This window comes from Gavia stellata, chromosome 3 (genome assembly GCF_030936135.1).
Source record: "Gavia stellata isolate bGavSte3 chromosome 3, bGavSte3.hap2, whole genome shotgun sequence".
Lineage (NCBI taxonomy): Eukaryota > Metazoa > Chordata > Aves > Gaviiformes > Gaviidae > Gavia > Gavia stellata.
The window spans coordinates 77,582,616-77,596,890 of NC_082596.1; the positions used below are offsets into that span (position 1 = coordinate 77,582,616).

Consider the following 14,275-nt stretch of genomic DNA (forward strand, 5'->3'; position numbering starts at 1 on the left):
CTTTGATTCAAAATCCAGGGGTGTTAGAAAAAGAGGTATTTCTGTGTGATTTATGAATTCAAGGATTCTTTCATCATTAACATACAAATGACCTTTTCTGTCCAGCCTCCTAGTTTAGGAATTTATTTTTTAAAAAAATTTAGAAAAAAAAATCTTCAAAAGACTTTTCTTGAAACTTACATACTTCAGGAATGCAGCAAGTCAAGGAGAGGGAAAATATCCTCTGAGACAGAACCCCATACAATGGAACTCAATTAGATTTTTACCTTCTTCAGCCATAAAGGATTGGTAGACAGACATTGTTTGCTGCTTGCCTGAATTAAATTGGGTCTCCTGAGATGCATATGAAGCAATTTAAAAAATGAAAAACACTGTTACCTGAATTTACTCAACCATCAATCTGAAGTAAACCTTATTTACTGCATTCATGTATTAAACTAAGATAATCTTTCACATTTTAATCAGAAAAAATGACATTTAATTAGTGTTACACAGCCGAAACCTGAAAAAGCTCCCCAATCTATGCATCCAGCTAGGCCACCGTTTTTCAGCCTCACCACAGTGAGTCTGGTACACTTTTATGCTTCCCTTGGTCTAAGCAAGCTGCAGGACTGTTTTATTAATCCAACTCCCTGGCACACTTCCGAAGCAGGAATAGGCACTCTCATCACAATTTCATACAAATGGGACCTTCTGGCTCAGCTGCCTTACACCCTGAGAACTGGCATCGTGTCCTTTCCCAAATCCATCCTCTAAATTTCCTTGTGTACAGTTCATTTTTTTTAAGGACTTGTGATGGTTGAGAGAGGGATATTAGTTTATAAAAACAAAACAAAAACCAAAGAAAATCAATCAATCATAATGTCAGTAATTTACAGATCTAGACATACCAATAGGAAAAAAAAAAAAAAAAAGAGCCCTGTGCACATGTTCTTGTTATACTTTCCCTTCTACTTTTTTCACCTGAGCAAGAGCTCCAGAAATGTTCTTCTGTTGAATGGTTTCAGACTATATCTCAAAGATGCTTGGCTGTGCCTTGCACATTCAGTTTCTTCCACCCCAAGATCCTGAAATTAAGTAGGACACTTTTATGATAGCATACCCCTGTTTCTGCCCAAATTTTCTTCATCTGCCTTCTTTTTCTTTCACCTCCACGACTTCTTTTACACTCTGCTTTGTAAGATTGACCTTTTTTTGTTCTGATTGGGGACCTTATAAACTTTCCACTGCCAGCCGCATGCAGAAATTAAAGATAACTGTTTTCACATCAAACACATCCATCCCATCGTGCAATGGCATTTCTACCAGGATGGCAACTTATTGGGGTTTAATGGCTCTTCAGTGCTTTGGATCTTGAGGAGCATGGCAGACTTCTGATATTATGCAGCAGACTGTATATACCAAGCCATTCTAATGATAAAGCAGTTTCATTAAGCTCACTCACTCTGATCCATGCACACCAAGACTGTAAATCTTCACTTTTTTTTTTTTTTCCCCCCAGGATTTAATTTCACCTTTATAGAAATAGGTAACCAGAATTCTGGCCTTAAAAACCATAGTGGGCCAAAACCACACCAACAAATCAAGCCTCAATAAACAGTCTTCTGAGTCAGCTTGCAAGGCCTAAAACACAAATATATATTTTTTAAATTTCATCATCATACAGCAGGGAATTAGAGCAGCAGCACTGTAAAATTGTCCATTTAAAATCAAATTCTTCCATCTCAAAGTATACTTCCCCTTCCCCCGCCCACCCCAGAATTATATTGCAGCAATTCACTTCTAAGTCACTGGTTCTACAATTTCAACTATCAGACAACATAGTTCAATAAAAGTGGCATCAGCTATTTTTCACAGGAGCCCCAAAGACTTGTTTTGGAAGAAGAGCAGTTTACTCCAAAATCTTTTTGTAATTTTTTTCTCCTGTCACAATACAACAAGGAGATTTTATTCATTGAATGTTCACTTCTTTTACATACTTATACGCTGAAGGCTGTGGCATGGGCTTGTCTGAAGTATCAAGCATCATAATATACATTTATTGAACAGCTTATTGATCAATGTCTGAGTGCTTATCTTATTTTCTTTTAACATGCCCATTAAACAGAATTTTGACTTTTTTTGGAAAAAAGTAAACAGATGAGAAAAAGAAAATAGATCATTAAAAATATACTTGAGAAGTCATCCAGCAGCAATCTGCAAGCATAAGGGAAAACTCATTGTCAAGTATGATTTATGAAATCTTGTTAAATTTACTTAAGATAACTGGGAGGCAGACTAGTACACTAATAACCTCTAACATAAAACCTTATGGAATATAGTGCATCCTTTATAGAATAAAAAGGCTAATTTAGTTTGTCACAACACAGAACTGAATTAATACAGAAGTCAAAAGGCTCTCAATATGTGCTATTAAATACAAATATTGGGTGATAGCCTACCTAGCACTACCATTCAATGGGTTTTTCTTGTCTTGTCATGTAAAAATTAGATGTTAGGTGTGCATGCAAGAGAAGATTACTGTAGTCAAATGAATGTAGATCCACCACAAAAAAAAAAATCTACTATACACCATGACATTTCAGATCAGTTTGTTCCGCCCCCCCCAAAGCTGCATTAATTAGGCCATTTATATTATAAAATTCCAGTTAACTAAAAAGCATTACTTTTTGGCGGTTTTTTGGTCTGCATGTAACCAGTTTCTTGTTTTACTGAGATTTGGTAACATTCCCTCTGGCCTACAAATGCAAACTCACCTCTGTTTCTCACACACAAACTGTTAACAGCTGAAAAGATATTGCATGTAAAATGCACGTATATATACACAAACATACACACACACACATATATGCTGCTGAAGCTGTATCCTATTCTGAGCCTAGACTGGAAGGTGGTCACGATGAACAACAGGAGATTCTTGTGAAGAATGTGAGACTCCTTGCTGTTGTGTAGCAAAATTAATGAATACCTGTAAGACATGAAAAAAAGTAGGACTTTCAAAATAACAGTATTTGAACTGAAACTTTGGAGACGTAGCTGATGATATTTTTCAGTTGCTTTCCTAAGCTTTTGTGACACAAAAATTAATAGTTTATGTTGAGGGAACCCCTAGAGAGATATGTTTTATAAACTATAGAAATAATCCCTCTTCATCTCTCCAGCTAACACGGTGTTCGATAAATTATAAAAATAATGGTAAAATGAGTTACTAACTTGCCTATGAAAATTATCTTTTACTGCTGCACAAGTTAGGGGGAGGAGGAGAGGAGGCTGAGGGGAGACCTTATCACTCTCCACAATTACCTGAGGTGGGTGTTGGTCTCTTCTCCCAAGTGACAAGTGACAGGACAAGAGGAAATGGCCTCAAGTTGCGCCAGGGGAGGTTTAGACTGGATATTAGGAAAAATTTCTTTACTGAGAGAGTGGTCAGGCATTGGAACAGGCTGCCCAGGGAGGTGGTGGACTCACCATCCCTGGAGGTGTTCAAGGAATGTGTGGACGTGGCATTGAGGGACATAGTTTAATAGGCATGGTGGTGTTGGGTTGATGGTTGGACTTGATGATCTTACAGGTTTTTTCCAACCTTAATTATTCTATGATTCTGTGAATTGTTTTAATTTGCTTTGAAATGACACACCTAAGGAACTTGAGTCTGCTGTTTCTATCAATAACGATCACAAATGAGGGTCCAGATATTTCAAGGTGAAAGTACACTTCTGAACATTGCAGAGTGATGATTCAACAACTAATGTACCTCCTTGATTTTTTTTTTTTAACAGATCTTCCTACAGAAAAGCTTGTTTACTTTTTAATCACACAACTATTTGACAGGCAGGAATGGAGAGTGAAAGATAGCTAGTCTTGATTCAAATGATCATATTCATATGCAAACAAACTTGGGATGCATGATAAGAGTGTTTGTTATTCAGAACTATTTTCCTGTTTAAAATTGACACTCAGTTAGTCAGAGAGAGAAAACAATGGTAGGTGACTGAGGTGATAAATCACCATGAATAATAGAGAGGAAGTAAGCTTGAGTGAACAAGGCCTGAACAATTAACAGGCTGAAATTACCTTATATTCAGCCATCCAGTGAATAGCTCATTTACAAGCAGTTAGTTGATCAGCACAGATTAGAATATTTCATTAATTATTTGCACATGGGAAAAAAGAGTAAGTTCACACCACCTATCATGGAAAATTAATATTTTGAATAGATGTGACTCTCAGTTTGTAGAACACATAACAGGAAGTTGCATATGAGGGTGCACTAACACATCACAACCACCCAGAAACCCCATCGTTGCCATCATTCTGTTCTTCCTTCTGCCCAAATAGAATTTCACAGTCTTTAGAAGTGGGATTTATTCTGTCTGCTTGTGCACTGTTCTCTAATGTGCAGCATAATACTCACTGCAAAAGAAAATTCTCAAAGGAAATTGTCCCATAAGTCTAAGGTTTACTGTAATTTGCAGAAACTGGTTCAGCTTTTTCAAGGACATTGGTAAGATCCCAACTTTTGGACTGTGGAGGTGGCAGTCCACAGTCCCACCTTCTCATCCCGCACAGATCTAGGTGTATCTAAGCACTGATTATGCTTGCGCACAGTACAAATATGTGGCTTATTGTGATGCTGTTACTGTGCTAACCGCCAGTGTAAAAGCAGTAGGGTTCATGAAACTGTAGACCTGAGATGGCCTGGAACTGCTGGTTTGTCGCACACAGTTGGGTAATCCAGCAAATGATATAGTATTCTACTACATCAATAATTACAGTACACAGCATGTTCAGACAAAAAAAAGGGGGGAAAAAAGAAAAAGAAAATAAGAAAGAAAAAGAAAAAAGAAAAAAGAAAAAAGAAAAAAGAAAAAAGAAAAAAGAAAAAAGAAAAAAGAAAAAAGAAAAAAGAAAAAAGAAAAAAGAAAAAAGAAAAAAGAAAAAAGAAAAAAGAAAAAAGAAAAAAGAAAAAAATACCTGCTCTAATGTGGTTTGGTTAATGGAGTAGTGCTTGATTTGGAGAAAAGCTTTGTGATTCTCTAGGATCCTGAAGAGCTCTGCTAAGCATCCTTGACTTCGTGGTACATGGTACTCGAGCAGGTTAAGATGCTGTCCCTTAAAACAAGAAAAATTATAGAAACAGATAAAAGTGAATGCACATTATGATGAAGTTACACGTGCTTATAACCAGTCTAGTTTCAATAAGCTCTCATTGCAGTTTAACATGGAAAATATGAGCTTTCAAACAAGAATGTACATTGGTAGCACAAAGAAATGTTCATAATCAGAGCACACATTTTGTGCATGTTCTGAGATGACATTTTGTTAATCTCATAAAAGTTATATAAATTTAGGACAATTTTATGGTATAGGTTTTTAATCCAACAGACTAGTGCTGTTACAATGCAGTCTGGGAAAAGGTTAAGCGAACACACACACACACACGTATAAACATGTACACAAACAGGTTCATATCTAAGGTAGTCATAGTTTTAAATGATTTTTTTCCTAAACATGGAAAAAGTAAAAAAAAAATACAAAACCAACAACAACAAAATAATTAAAGGTCTTTCGGAGATTTTCTTGGAAACTAATTACTATAGGTCTTTTGTAAGGCTTTGTATCAAATAAAAGAATCTCAGTAAAGACTGAAACTTATAATCTATGGACCTTATCAGAAAGCAATCAAAGCAAATACTCTCAGTGACTACACTGCACTCCTACTTCAGGTGTACACAAAGGCGAGTTCAACTTCATCAACAATAAAAGCAAAAGGAAATTTTCAGTCAGAGAAAGGGCCTGTTTATTTACGTTGCCTAAATGACTGTTTGGAGTTGATTTAATCAATATCACAAGTGAGATTTTTAAGAATTGCTTAATAGGAAAATAAAAGGGATGCTCATACATACTTTTTTCAAAAAGGTCAATATATCCAAATGTATATATATTGTTTTTACCGTCCCATACTTAATCTTTCCATAGAACAAATGCTATGATGAGGTGATGAGGAGTTTTAGCTGTACCTTAAACTGTGTTCCAGGAAAATGCAGTTGTAGACAGTCCAAAATCATTCTTTGATAGCTTATTTCTTTACTAAGCCAAACCTTGACAGAATAGCCATCTCCAAACCTGAGAATGGTACACAGAAACATAAATCCATTTGTCTATACTATGAAGACAGGAAGAACATTTCTTTCAATGGATTTTCCTATAACAATTATGTCACATAACATCATGTATACCTACTGTATTACCACTGTGAGTTTAGTATTATACTATTGAACAATAGAATTTCAATGAGAAACTTGTTAAATTAATGATAACAGAAACAAAACAAAAAAGTGTTATGCTTATGTTTTATTTACTACAGGATATTTCATTATCCAGTGTACCTGAACTTATACTAACTAAAGCATGCTTTAATTACTATATTGCTTTGAATGGTTAGCAAAAAATCATGAAGATTACCAATCACAAATACAGAAGAGAAAAAAATCCTTTAACTTTTCTGGTGAGAAAAATGGGCATGTAGCACTATTTTTCAAGTCTCTTAACAGAGCTGCACAGCTTTTATTTTAGCAATATGAGTACAATTGTGTTTTACAGATACACAAAGGCCACTATAGGAGTATTTAAAAAGATGGCAAAGTTAATGAATTTTCTTTAGTTCTATGGCCACACAATCTGTCTCAGAATAATTTAGGAAATGAACTTCTCTTTCCCAACATACATGTGATAAAAGTTAAGTACAGGCAATATAACCAACACATTATTTTTTATTAGATTTACTCACTGCTAATATTTAGTTGGGGAAGTTGCAATAAACCCATAAACACTGAAATGGCAATCGTATTTTTATGCACATTGCTTAAGCGATGGAGTTATGCCGCAACAGTTCCCAGAGCAAGGTGCAAGGGCAGAGCTCAGCAGAGAGGTGGGGCAATATGGGGCTGTTGCTGCGTCCCTCCCCTCCCAGCCCTCCTTTGCATCTACGCATCCTCCCTTTGGGTTCACTTTCTCAGTTAATTGCTAGGAAAAAGAGAACAGCAGGAGCCAAGTCAGAAGAGATTTCCTCTGCCGCTGCTATTCCCTGCTGCCAGTGAGCAATGGAAAGGCAGAGCTGGGAGAGGGACAGGGAGCTCGGACTGTATTACCCGTGTCCCCCTAGAAACCTGCCACTTCCTCTGCCTTCCCACTGACCACCACTCCCACATCCTTCACTCCAGCATTATTTCCTTTTCTTCGCTCTCCATCTCCATGATTACTCATCACCAAATCCTTTACAACAGTTCTTTGGTTTCTAGTGATGATTCTCTGTATTACTCCGTCGCGCCAATACCCTCCTCTCCCATGTCTTTTCTGTGTAAAACTTGTGAATCAGGGTAGCAGCTGGGTTAATTGGATCTGACCAGTGTGAAGCACATTTTCCTGTGATCAAAGCAGAAGTATGTATCACAGCACACTCTATGATGCTGCCCTTTTCCAATATAGAAAAAAATGTCTACAGAATATCAATTAAAGTGCAATAAAAAATAGAAGGACTATTCTGAGACATATGTCCAGTTTAACCGCTGTCTGAGTGACTCCCAGCAAGATACTTCACATGAAGCACCACGTGTTCCTCATCTATAATACGTGTATAGCAATGTAAGGGCTTTAGCTTTTATTTTGTGTTGGACCAGAACCTCTGTTGGTATAAAGCAATGAAGTCTTCACTGATTTCAGAGTAGCGCAAGTTTCCACAATGAAAAACTCTAGACTGCAGATTTTATTCCATTAAGAATTTCACATGAATTAAAAATATAATTTCCAACAATCTTCTCAGAGAAGAATCCTATTTCTTTGTGTAGAATGAAACCACAGTTGCTACATTTTAGGTATGAAAGCAGCAGCTTCTGCATAAGAAGTTGCACTGTATGAAAAGCCACATTGCAAATAATTGTAGGGTTTTTTGGTCTTTGGCTGGTTTTTTTTTTTTTATTTCTTATTGCAGTCAAATGCAACCACTGAACTGCTTGAAATGGAGTAAGAAAAAACATTCCTGATGCAGTGTCCCTGTTTGTTGTTTTCTGAAGGACATTTTATGAATTAAATCCTATCGGGGCCAAGCTGCAGGGTACCAAATATTCACTGAGCAATAAGACCTGACAGATGAACAATGCTGTTACAACAAAGAGATCCAGAATAAGGTGGAATCCAAAGCAGTGTCTGGCTGATTTTCTTTGCAATGATTTACTAATACATAACAGATCTCTGATTAAATGTTTTAAATGTATAGCATCATCCCTGAAAAAATACATGAGACAATAAAAAAAGACGTTACAAAAATGCATATAGTTAACAAGGGTGTTCAATTTAGCTGACAGCCAACCTGAGGCAACATTTTATCAGATCATTGATTCTGATATATTTTCTGGCATCTCTACACAGCCACCATTGAATTACAGTTTGAAAAATGCTGGCTTACAGAGATATTCAACAGTCTCATAAAATGAAATTGTTGTATGCAATGAAGTTTCCAAATAAAATTAATCAAAATTTTGATGAGCAATGACAGAGAAGTCTGTGCAACTTTGGTTTAATTCTAAATTTTGAATGGTATAAACATCAGCATGGTACAAATAAAAAGCTTTAAAAGATTTTTTTTCTTTTCGCTAGTCAAATTATGATGCTCCTATACCTTGATTTTATAATTCGTTTTAGTACAAGAGCTCCCCATATAGAGTAAGTTGATAACCAATAAACATTTCCCCTTGCTATAATCAGCAAGCTGCTTTCAGTAGCGAACTGAGGCATTGGAAATTGAGTTGACCATTTTTTTCACTCTCTTTTCCTCTCTGATTCAGACAATATAATTAATTCAGAAACCCAAATTGGAATTACAGAGAAAAACACAATCTGGTTTGTTTAGCACTGTTAGGACCAAACCTTTAGCACCTGATAGTTCAAGACCTAAGGAGGGAAACATTATCATTAAAATGGCGTAAGTTGAGCCAGCACACCTGTTCAGCACCCATCTGCTGCAAAAGAATCACCACCTCTTCAAAGCTAGTCAACAAAGATATTTTCCACTGCTAATTTCTACCACATTATTTTAACAACACCTGCATTTTTATTTGTGTATACACACACACAAAAACACATATTCTGACAAAAAAATATTTTTCCTCTCTGTCCTTCCTCTTCTCCCTCAGTCAAACTAGTTGTTCATGCTTGACTTTCACCTCGTTAGTGCTTCTGGAAGTATTACTTCTTAAGTGTTTTACCTACTAAACTTCCATCAGGAGACTGAAACTAAAATATAAATTCCCAGACTGATTGTAAACTAATTAACTTGAGTATTAACAACAGCATCAGCTGCAGAAGCATGAGCTTAGCAAGGAATACAAAATGCATCCAAGAACTTCACACCTTTAATTACATAGGTCCTCAAGGTAGCTGAGCAGCTCAAGTAACAAGAGAACAAAAGACCATAAAATGGCAGCAAGGAATGGAAGAGTTTCCATATCAAGAATTACTAAATAGGCTAAAAGTTTTCAGCATCAAAGAAAGATGACGAGGTGGTAGAAAGGTGTTTTTACAGAGCTCAGAATCATGACTGGCCTAAGGAATATAACTAAGGAACAATTCTTCACTCTCCTACGTTTCTCATGCAAGAACAGGGGGCATCAAATTAAATTATAGGGAAGGGAATGCAAAATCAGTAAGGAGAAGTAATCTTCCTTACAGCACATAGGGAAACTGTTCAACTCATTGACACAAGGTGTGCTGGATGCCAGAACTTGACATGAGTTGAATAAGGGATTAGAGAAATTCATGGTGGGGGGAGGGAGTGGGGCGGGAAATCCTCTAAGACCACCTTTGGCTTAGGAAGCCAAATTGCTGAAGGATGGTTGAGTAATGTGGAAAAGTAACTTCAGGCTCTTATCTTGTTCCTGTACTTTTCCCTCCTGGCAGCTGTCAGAGAGAGGATAGTGTGCTAGACGGGTCTTCGATCTGACCTCGCGGTTGTTTCAGTATAAATATCACAAAGAGGAGGTCAGCCTAGGCTAATCACCCAGATGGTTCCTCAATTCTCAGAAGGGTTTTGCAGCCCATGATACAGTTCCACAGCCACACTGCCAGCAGTACAAAGATAGATGATATAAAACTACTTCAGATATGTGTCTTACACAAGCTGCAGTCACACACACTGGAATGAAGTGTAGCCAGATCTATACTGATGAGGAAGTCCCCTGGCTGTTTTCCTGGTGCTCTTTCTAGCCTTGCAATGGGAATGGAAGTGGATTTCGTTGCCCAAAGGCTGAAAATTCTCATAAATACCAAGTAGAGGAGTTGCCACTTGGGGCAGATCAAGTAATACCAACTTCTCAATGTTCCCTTCTGCCCATTCCTCAGAGGTCCTGGTTCAGAGATTTGAATGGGGACAAGAATAGAAGCTGCTGAAACGCAACACCTTGTGGCCACACAGCTGAGCCTACACTAGACTGGTCACAAGGGGTCCCTAGGGTTACTAACCGAGTGCTTTTTGAAACTTAACCCATGAAATCCTGTTTTCTGTGAAGGGTGGGAAAAAAAAGTCGATTATCAGCAGACTTCTATTTGCTTTAAAAAAAACAAAACAAAACTGTGTTCTCATTTGAAACCCTTAGGAGTTTTCTTGACCACAAATGAACAAAAACAAACCTAGAAACCACTGTTTTAACGTACAGCAGGGTCCAGAATGACCAGTTCATTGAATCACACTCTTCCCAAAGCTCATTTACCATCCCTTCTCTCCCCCAATCAAAATTGCTGAATGTAACCTCAGGAAATCAAGAACGTGGCCCTATTTCCTAAACCTTGATGAATAAGAAAAAGCATCTAATCAGCCATATGCTTTTTTTCCACTAATCAAAGATTACATTTCCTGGAGAATGTTGTGCTATATATACACATCAAAAAATTACAGCTCCTGGAAAGTTTACTGGTGGAAATATAATGTGCATATTTTATGTATGCGTTAATCTGATTGATCAAAAGATTACTTCAAAATGACATTGTTGGATAACAAAATAAAAAATAATACAGATATCATTGGCACTTAATGTCTGCAAGGAACTGCATCTTCTAGAATATATGCTATAAATCAAAGAGGGGGAATAATTTGTTATTGTGCTGTTTGGCCCTCTGTTTTGGTTTACATTCATTTGCAGACACATGTGGTTCTACTTTCCCTAAGTGAAGAGATCTCATCTAGACAAGCTAACTTAGTTATTCCAGTATGATTGCTGAAGCACAGAATACAGATTCAGGTCATTCCCCTTACAGCCCTAGACACAAATACAATTTACAAAGAGAACAAAACTTGAACAAGATTGAAAACAAAACGCTTTGAAAAACATTGAAAAAAGAAACAAAAATTGAAATAAAATTGTTAAACAAATACATCACAATTTAAGACAATGTTAGATCACACAATAAATTTAATTATTTCATCTATTAAGTGGCAGGTAAAGACAATATCTAGGAAGGAAAAAATATTATTAATTTTTAAATAGTTGTTTGATTTTTTAAAAAATGCTAAAATCAAATGCAAATATACTATCACTTGCAAAATGTGAATTCCTTGTGCAGTTATTCAGAACAACCTCAGTGTTGCTGAACAGATAAACTTGATTAGATGCAAACAAACAAACAGACATAACAAATAGATTATAAAATCTGTCTTCCATGTACTATTCATAGATTTTGTTTCATCATTTTTTAATTGATTATGATTTTTCCAGGGTAACAATATAAACATGAAAACAGTTATTAAAACGAGTAACACTTGTTCAAGTATATTGTCCATGCACTATTTGTTCACACACACTCCAGGCTTTGTAACAAGCCATTTAAAGTAAATTTCCATATTCAGTAATATCATTGCCGTAACAGTGACAGCCTCAGGTTATAAGCAATGCAGGTGCAACTTTGCCTTGCTCTCTGAACGTAGGCATTCAAGTGCTTAGGCATGATTTCCAAATATGTGGTAAACCCCTCAAAAAATCTTGTTAATTGTTTATACAGCGTGCACACACAAAATCTGTCTGTATACGAGCTTGTATGTCTGCACATACAGGCAAGTATCAGAGATCTGTTATTCTTATATTATTTATATATTACATTCCCAGAGAAACAAGAACAGCAGCACTGTAACTCTGTGCAAGGCTGATGGTGCAGCCTACAAAGAACCAAAACCTTCTCCTCAAAGTACCTTCTGGGCCTCAACAGTGAAAAAACCAGGAGGAAGTAACATTATCATTGTGTTGCTATCACTGTTTTCTGGCATACTGGTTTTTTAAGTGATTTAAAAAAAAAAAAACAGGTTATTACACACTAAACTCTCTATTAAAAGGACTTTTTCAACACTTCAAGGTCAAATTCTCAAGTTAAAAAGTGCTAGAATGGAGATCAGCTGTGAAATTAAAATTTAAACCACTGGTATATTTACATTATGTAATAAGCTTTAATTACATCATCCCATAGTATCTCTTCATTAAATGCCTATCATGATATACTTCAACCTTTCCTCTGGGAAGATAAACTAATAGCTATATTACATGAATACACATCCACTGCTTTAATACATTTTTCATGTATAAAAGGAATTTGTTTTCTAGTCAACAGGAATAAAAATTATATTAATTTCTGTATTTTATGGCATGTAAAAACTTACTGCTAGTATATCTGTTAGTATAACACTGTTTCCACTGAAGGCTGAAATATTGATGAGATCTTTAACCTTAATCTTCTCTTTTCCATTTAAGAAATCTACATGTGTGAGTTTGAGAATAATAAAATGAGCAATAAAATATTCTCAATCAACCTTTTTAAAAAAAGGTAATGTGTAAATAGCTTGCCAAGACATTTTCCATTCTAACTCTGCTATAACAAATGGATTAATTGTTGGGTAATTTAATCAGATGGCTTGCTGATAAAATTTGAGCAAAGACTTGATGTGTGTCCAGCACTTGAAAAACTGGTATGGGTTTTTCAGCTATGAGAAGTCTGTCCAGATGGCCCTAGAATGAAGGATAGTATTCAAAATGTCGTTCCCAGAGGATTGGCCAGCTGTATCTAACATGGAAATGCTTCTGTGTATTTTTAAAAAACATTAAGTATAATGGAGAATACTGGTGAGAGCATTTAAATGTAATCCATTCAGAATTTGGAGTAATTGACTCAGTTGGCAGGAGTCGTCTGAAATTAGGTTTTAACAGGCACGACTGCTAATGCATCTATCTCATACAAACTACATCTAGAACTAAGATGCTAACTTTTTGGAAATTGCCCTTCCGTTCGTTCTTTCCAGCTAACACCCTTTCTTGGCATTATTCAGAAATTTGCCACCTGCAACAAAAAGCCTTTCTAAAGAAGTCCAACACTTATTATTCTACTGAGAAACATTTGAGGGTACTTTAAATCTGTTTAAACGTAGATAAATATAGACAGGGCTCAACAGTTGGGAGCAGAAACCCAAACACCTACATTTGCAGTGAGAAGACATTTTTGGACAAGCATTTTGTAACAGGCTTGCACAAGAGCTGGAAAAATGAATCAAGTCTCACACATTAGAAGCCACGTGTGTCACTTTTTATATCCCTATGAAGCTTTTATGTTTCATTTTAGTATCTTCCTGGAGCTCACCCATACCCTTCATAACAGAATTTTGTACTGCCATCTGACAAAGCTGTATTCAGTCCAAGATTATGGTCTTTCACATCTGCCAAGGGCTGAAAGTGTAGTGAGAGAGAAAGCTGAATCCTTGAAACTTCCCACCACAGCAAAGAAGCAAATTTAACAGGGCCCCAAGGAAGACCCATTAAGCCTTCATCACGCATCCATCAAAAAGGTGATCATAATCTAGACTTTACAGGCTGGAACGGTACTAAAGGAAAAGCACATAAAACAATTCTGAGGATTTCCATCAAGACAGACAGAATTGCCAGGAAGGGAAGAAAAAATGTCATTTGAGTGGACGTAGCTACATTTAAAAGAGGAAAAAAAATTCTTGAGACATGCTAACGTAATTGCATGTAATATCAAAATGTGCTCCTGCTGTTACTTCTTACAGTACAGGACTCGTTCCATCATAAATAAAAGCTGTATGAAAGTTTTCTTTGGTTTAAGTATTCATACAGTGTTTAAACTTCTTCTTCCAATCTTCGAAGCTAGATCAGGTCACTTGTACTCGACTTTAAAATATTCATTCAATTTGATTTGTAGAAACAAATTAAAGACAGACTAAAGGATA

At 36.3% G+C, this 14,275-nt stretch overlaps 1 protein-coding gene across 1 annotated transcript in view; it reads right to left on the bottom strand.

Moving 5' to 3' along the window:
• Positions 1-2,878: 2,878 nt before the first annotated feature.
• The window catches only part of ABCA13 (ATP binding cassette subfamily A member 13), a 203,041-nt gene continuing 191,644 nt past the window's right edge, over positions 2,879-14,275 (bottom strand). Inside the window, exons 53-55 of the mRNA XM_059815467.1 lie at positions 6,021-6,126; positions 4,975-5,112; positions 2,879-2,968 (exon numbers count right to left, since the gene is read on the bottom strand). Coding sequence (XP_059671450.1) covers positions 2,879-2,968; positions 4,975-5,112; positions 6,021-6,126 — 334 coding nt within the window. The remainder of the gene's footprint in view (positions 2,969-4,974; positions 5,113-6,020; positions 6,127-14,275) is intronic.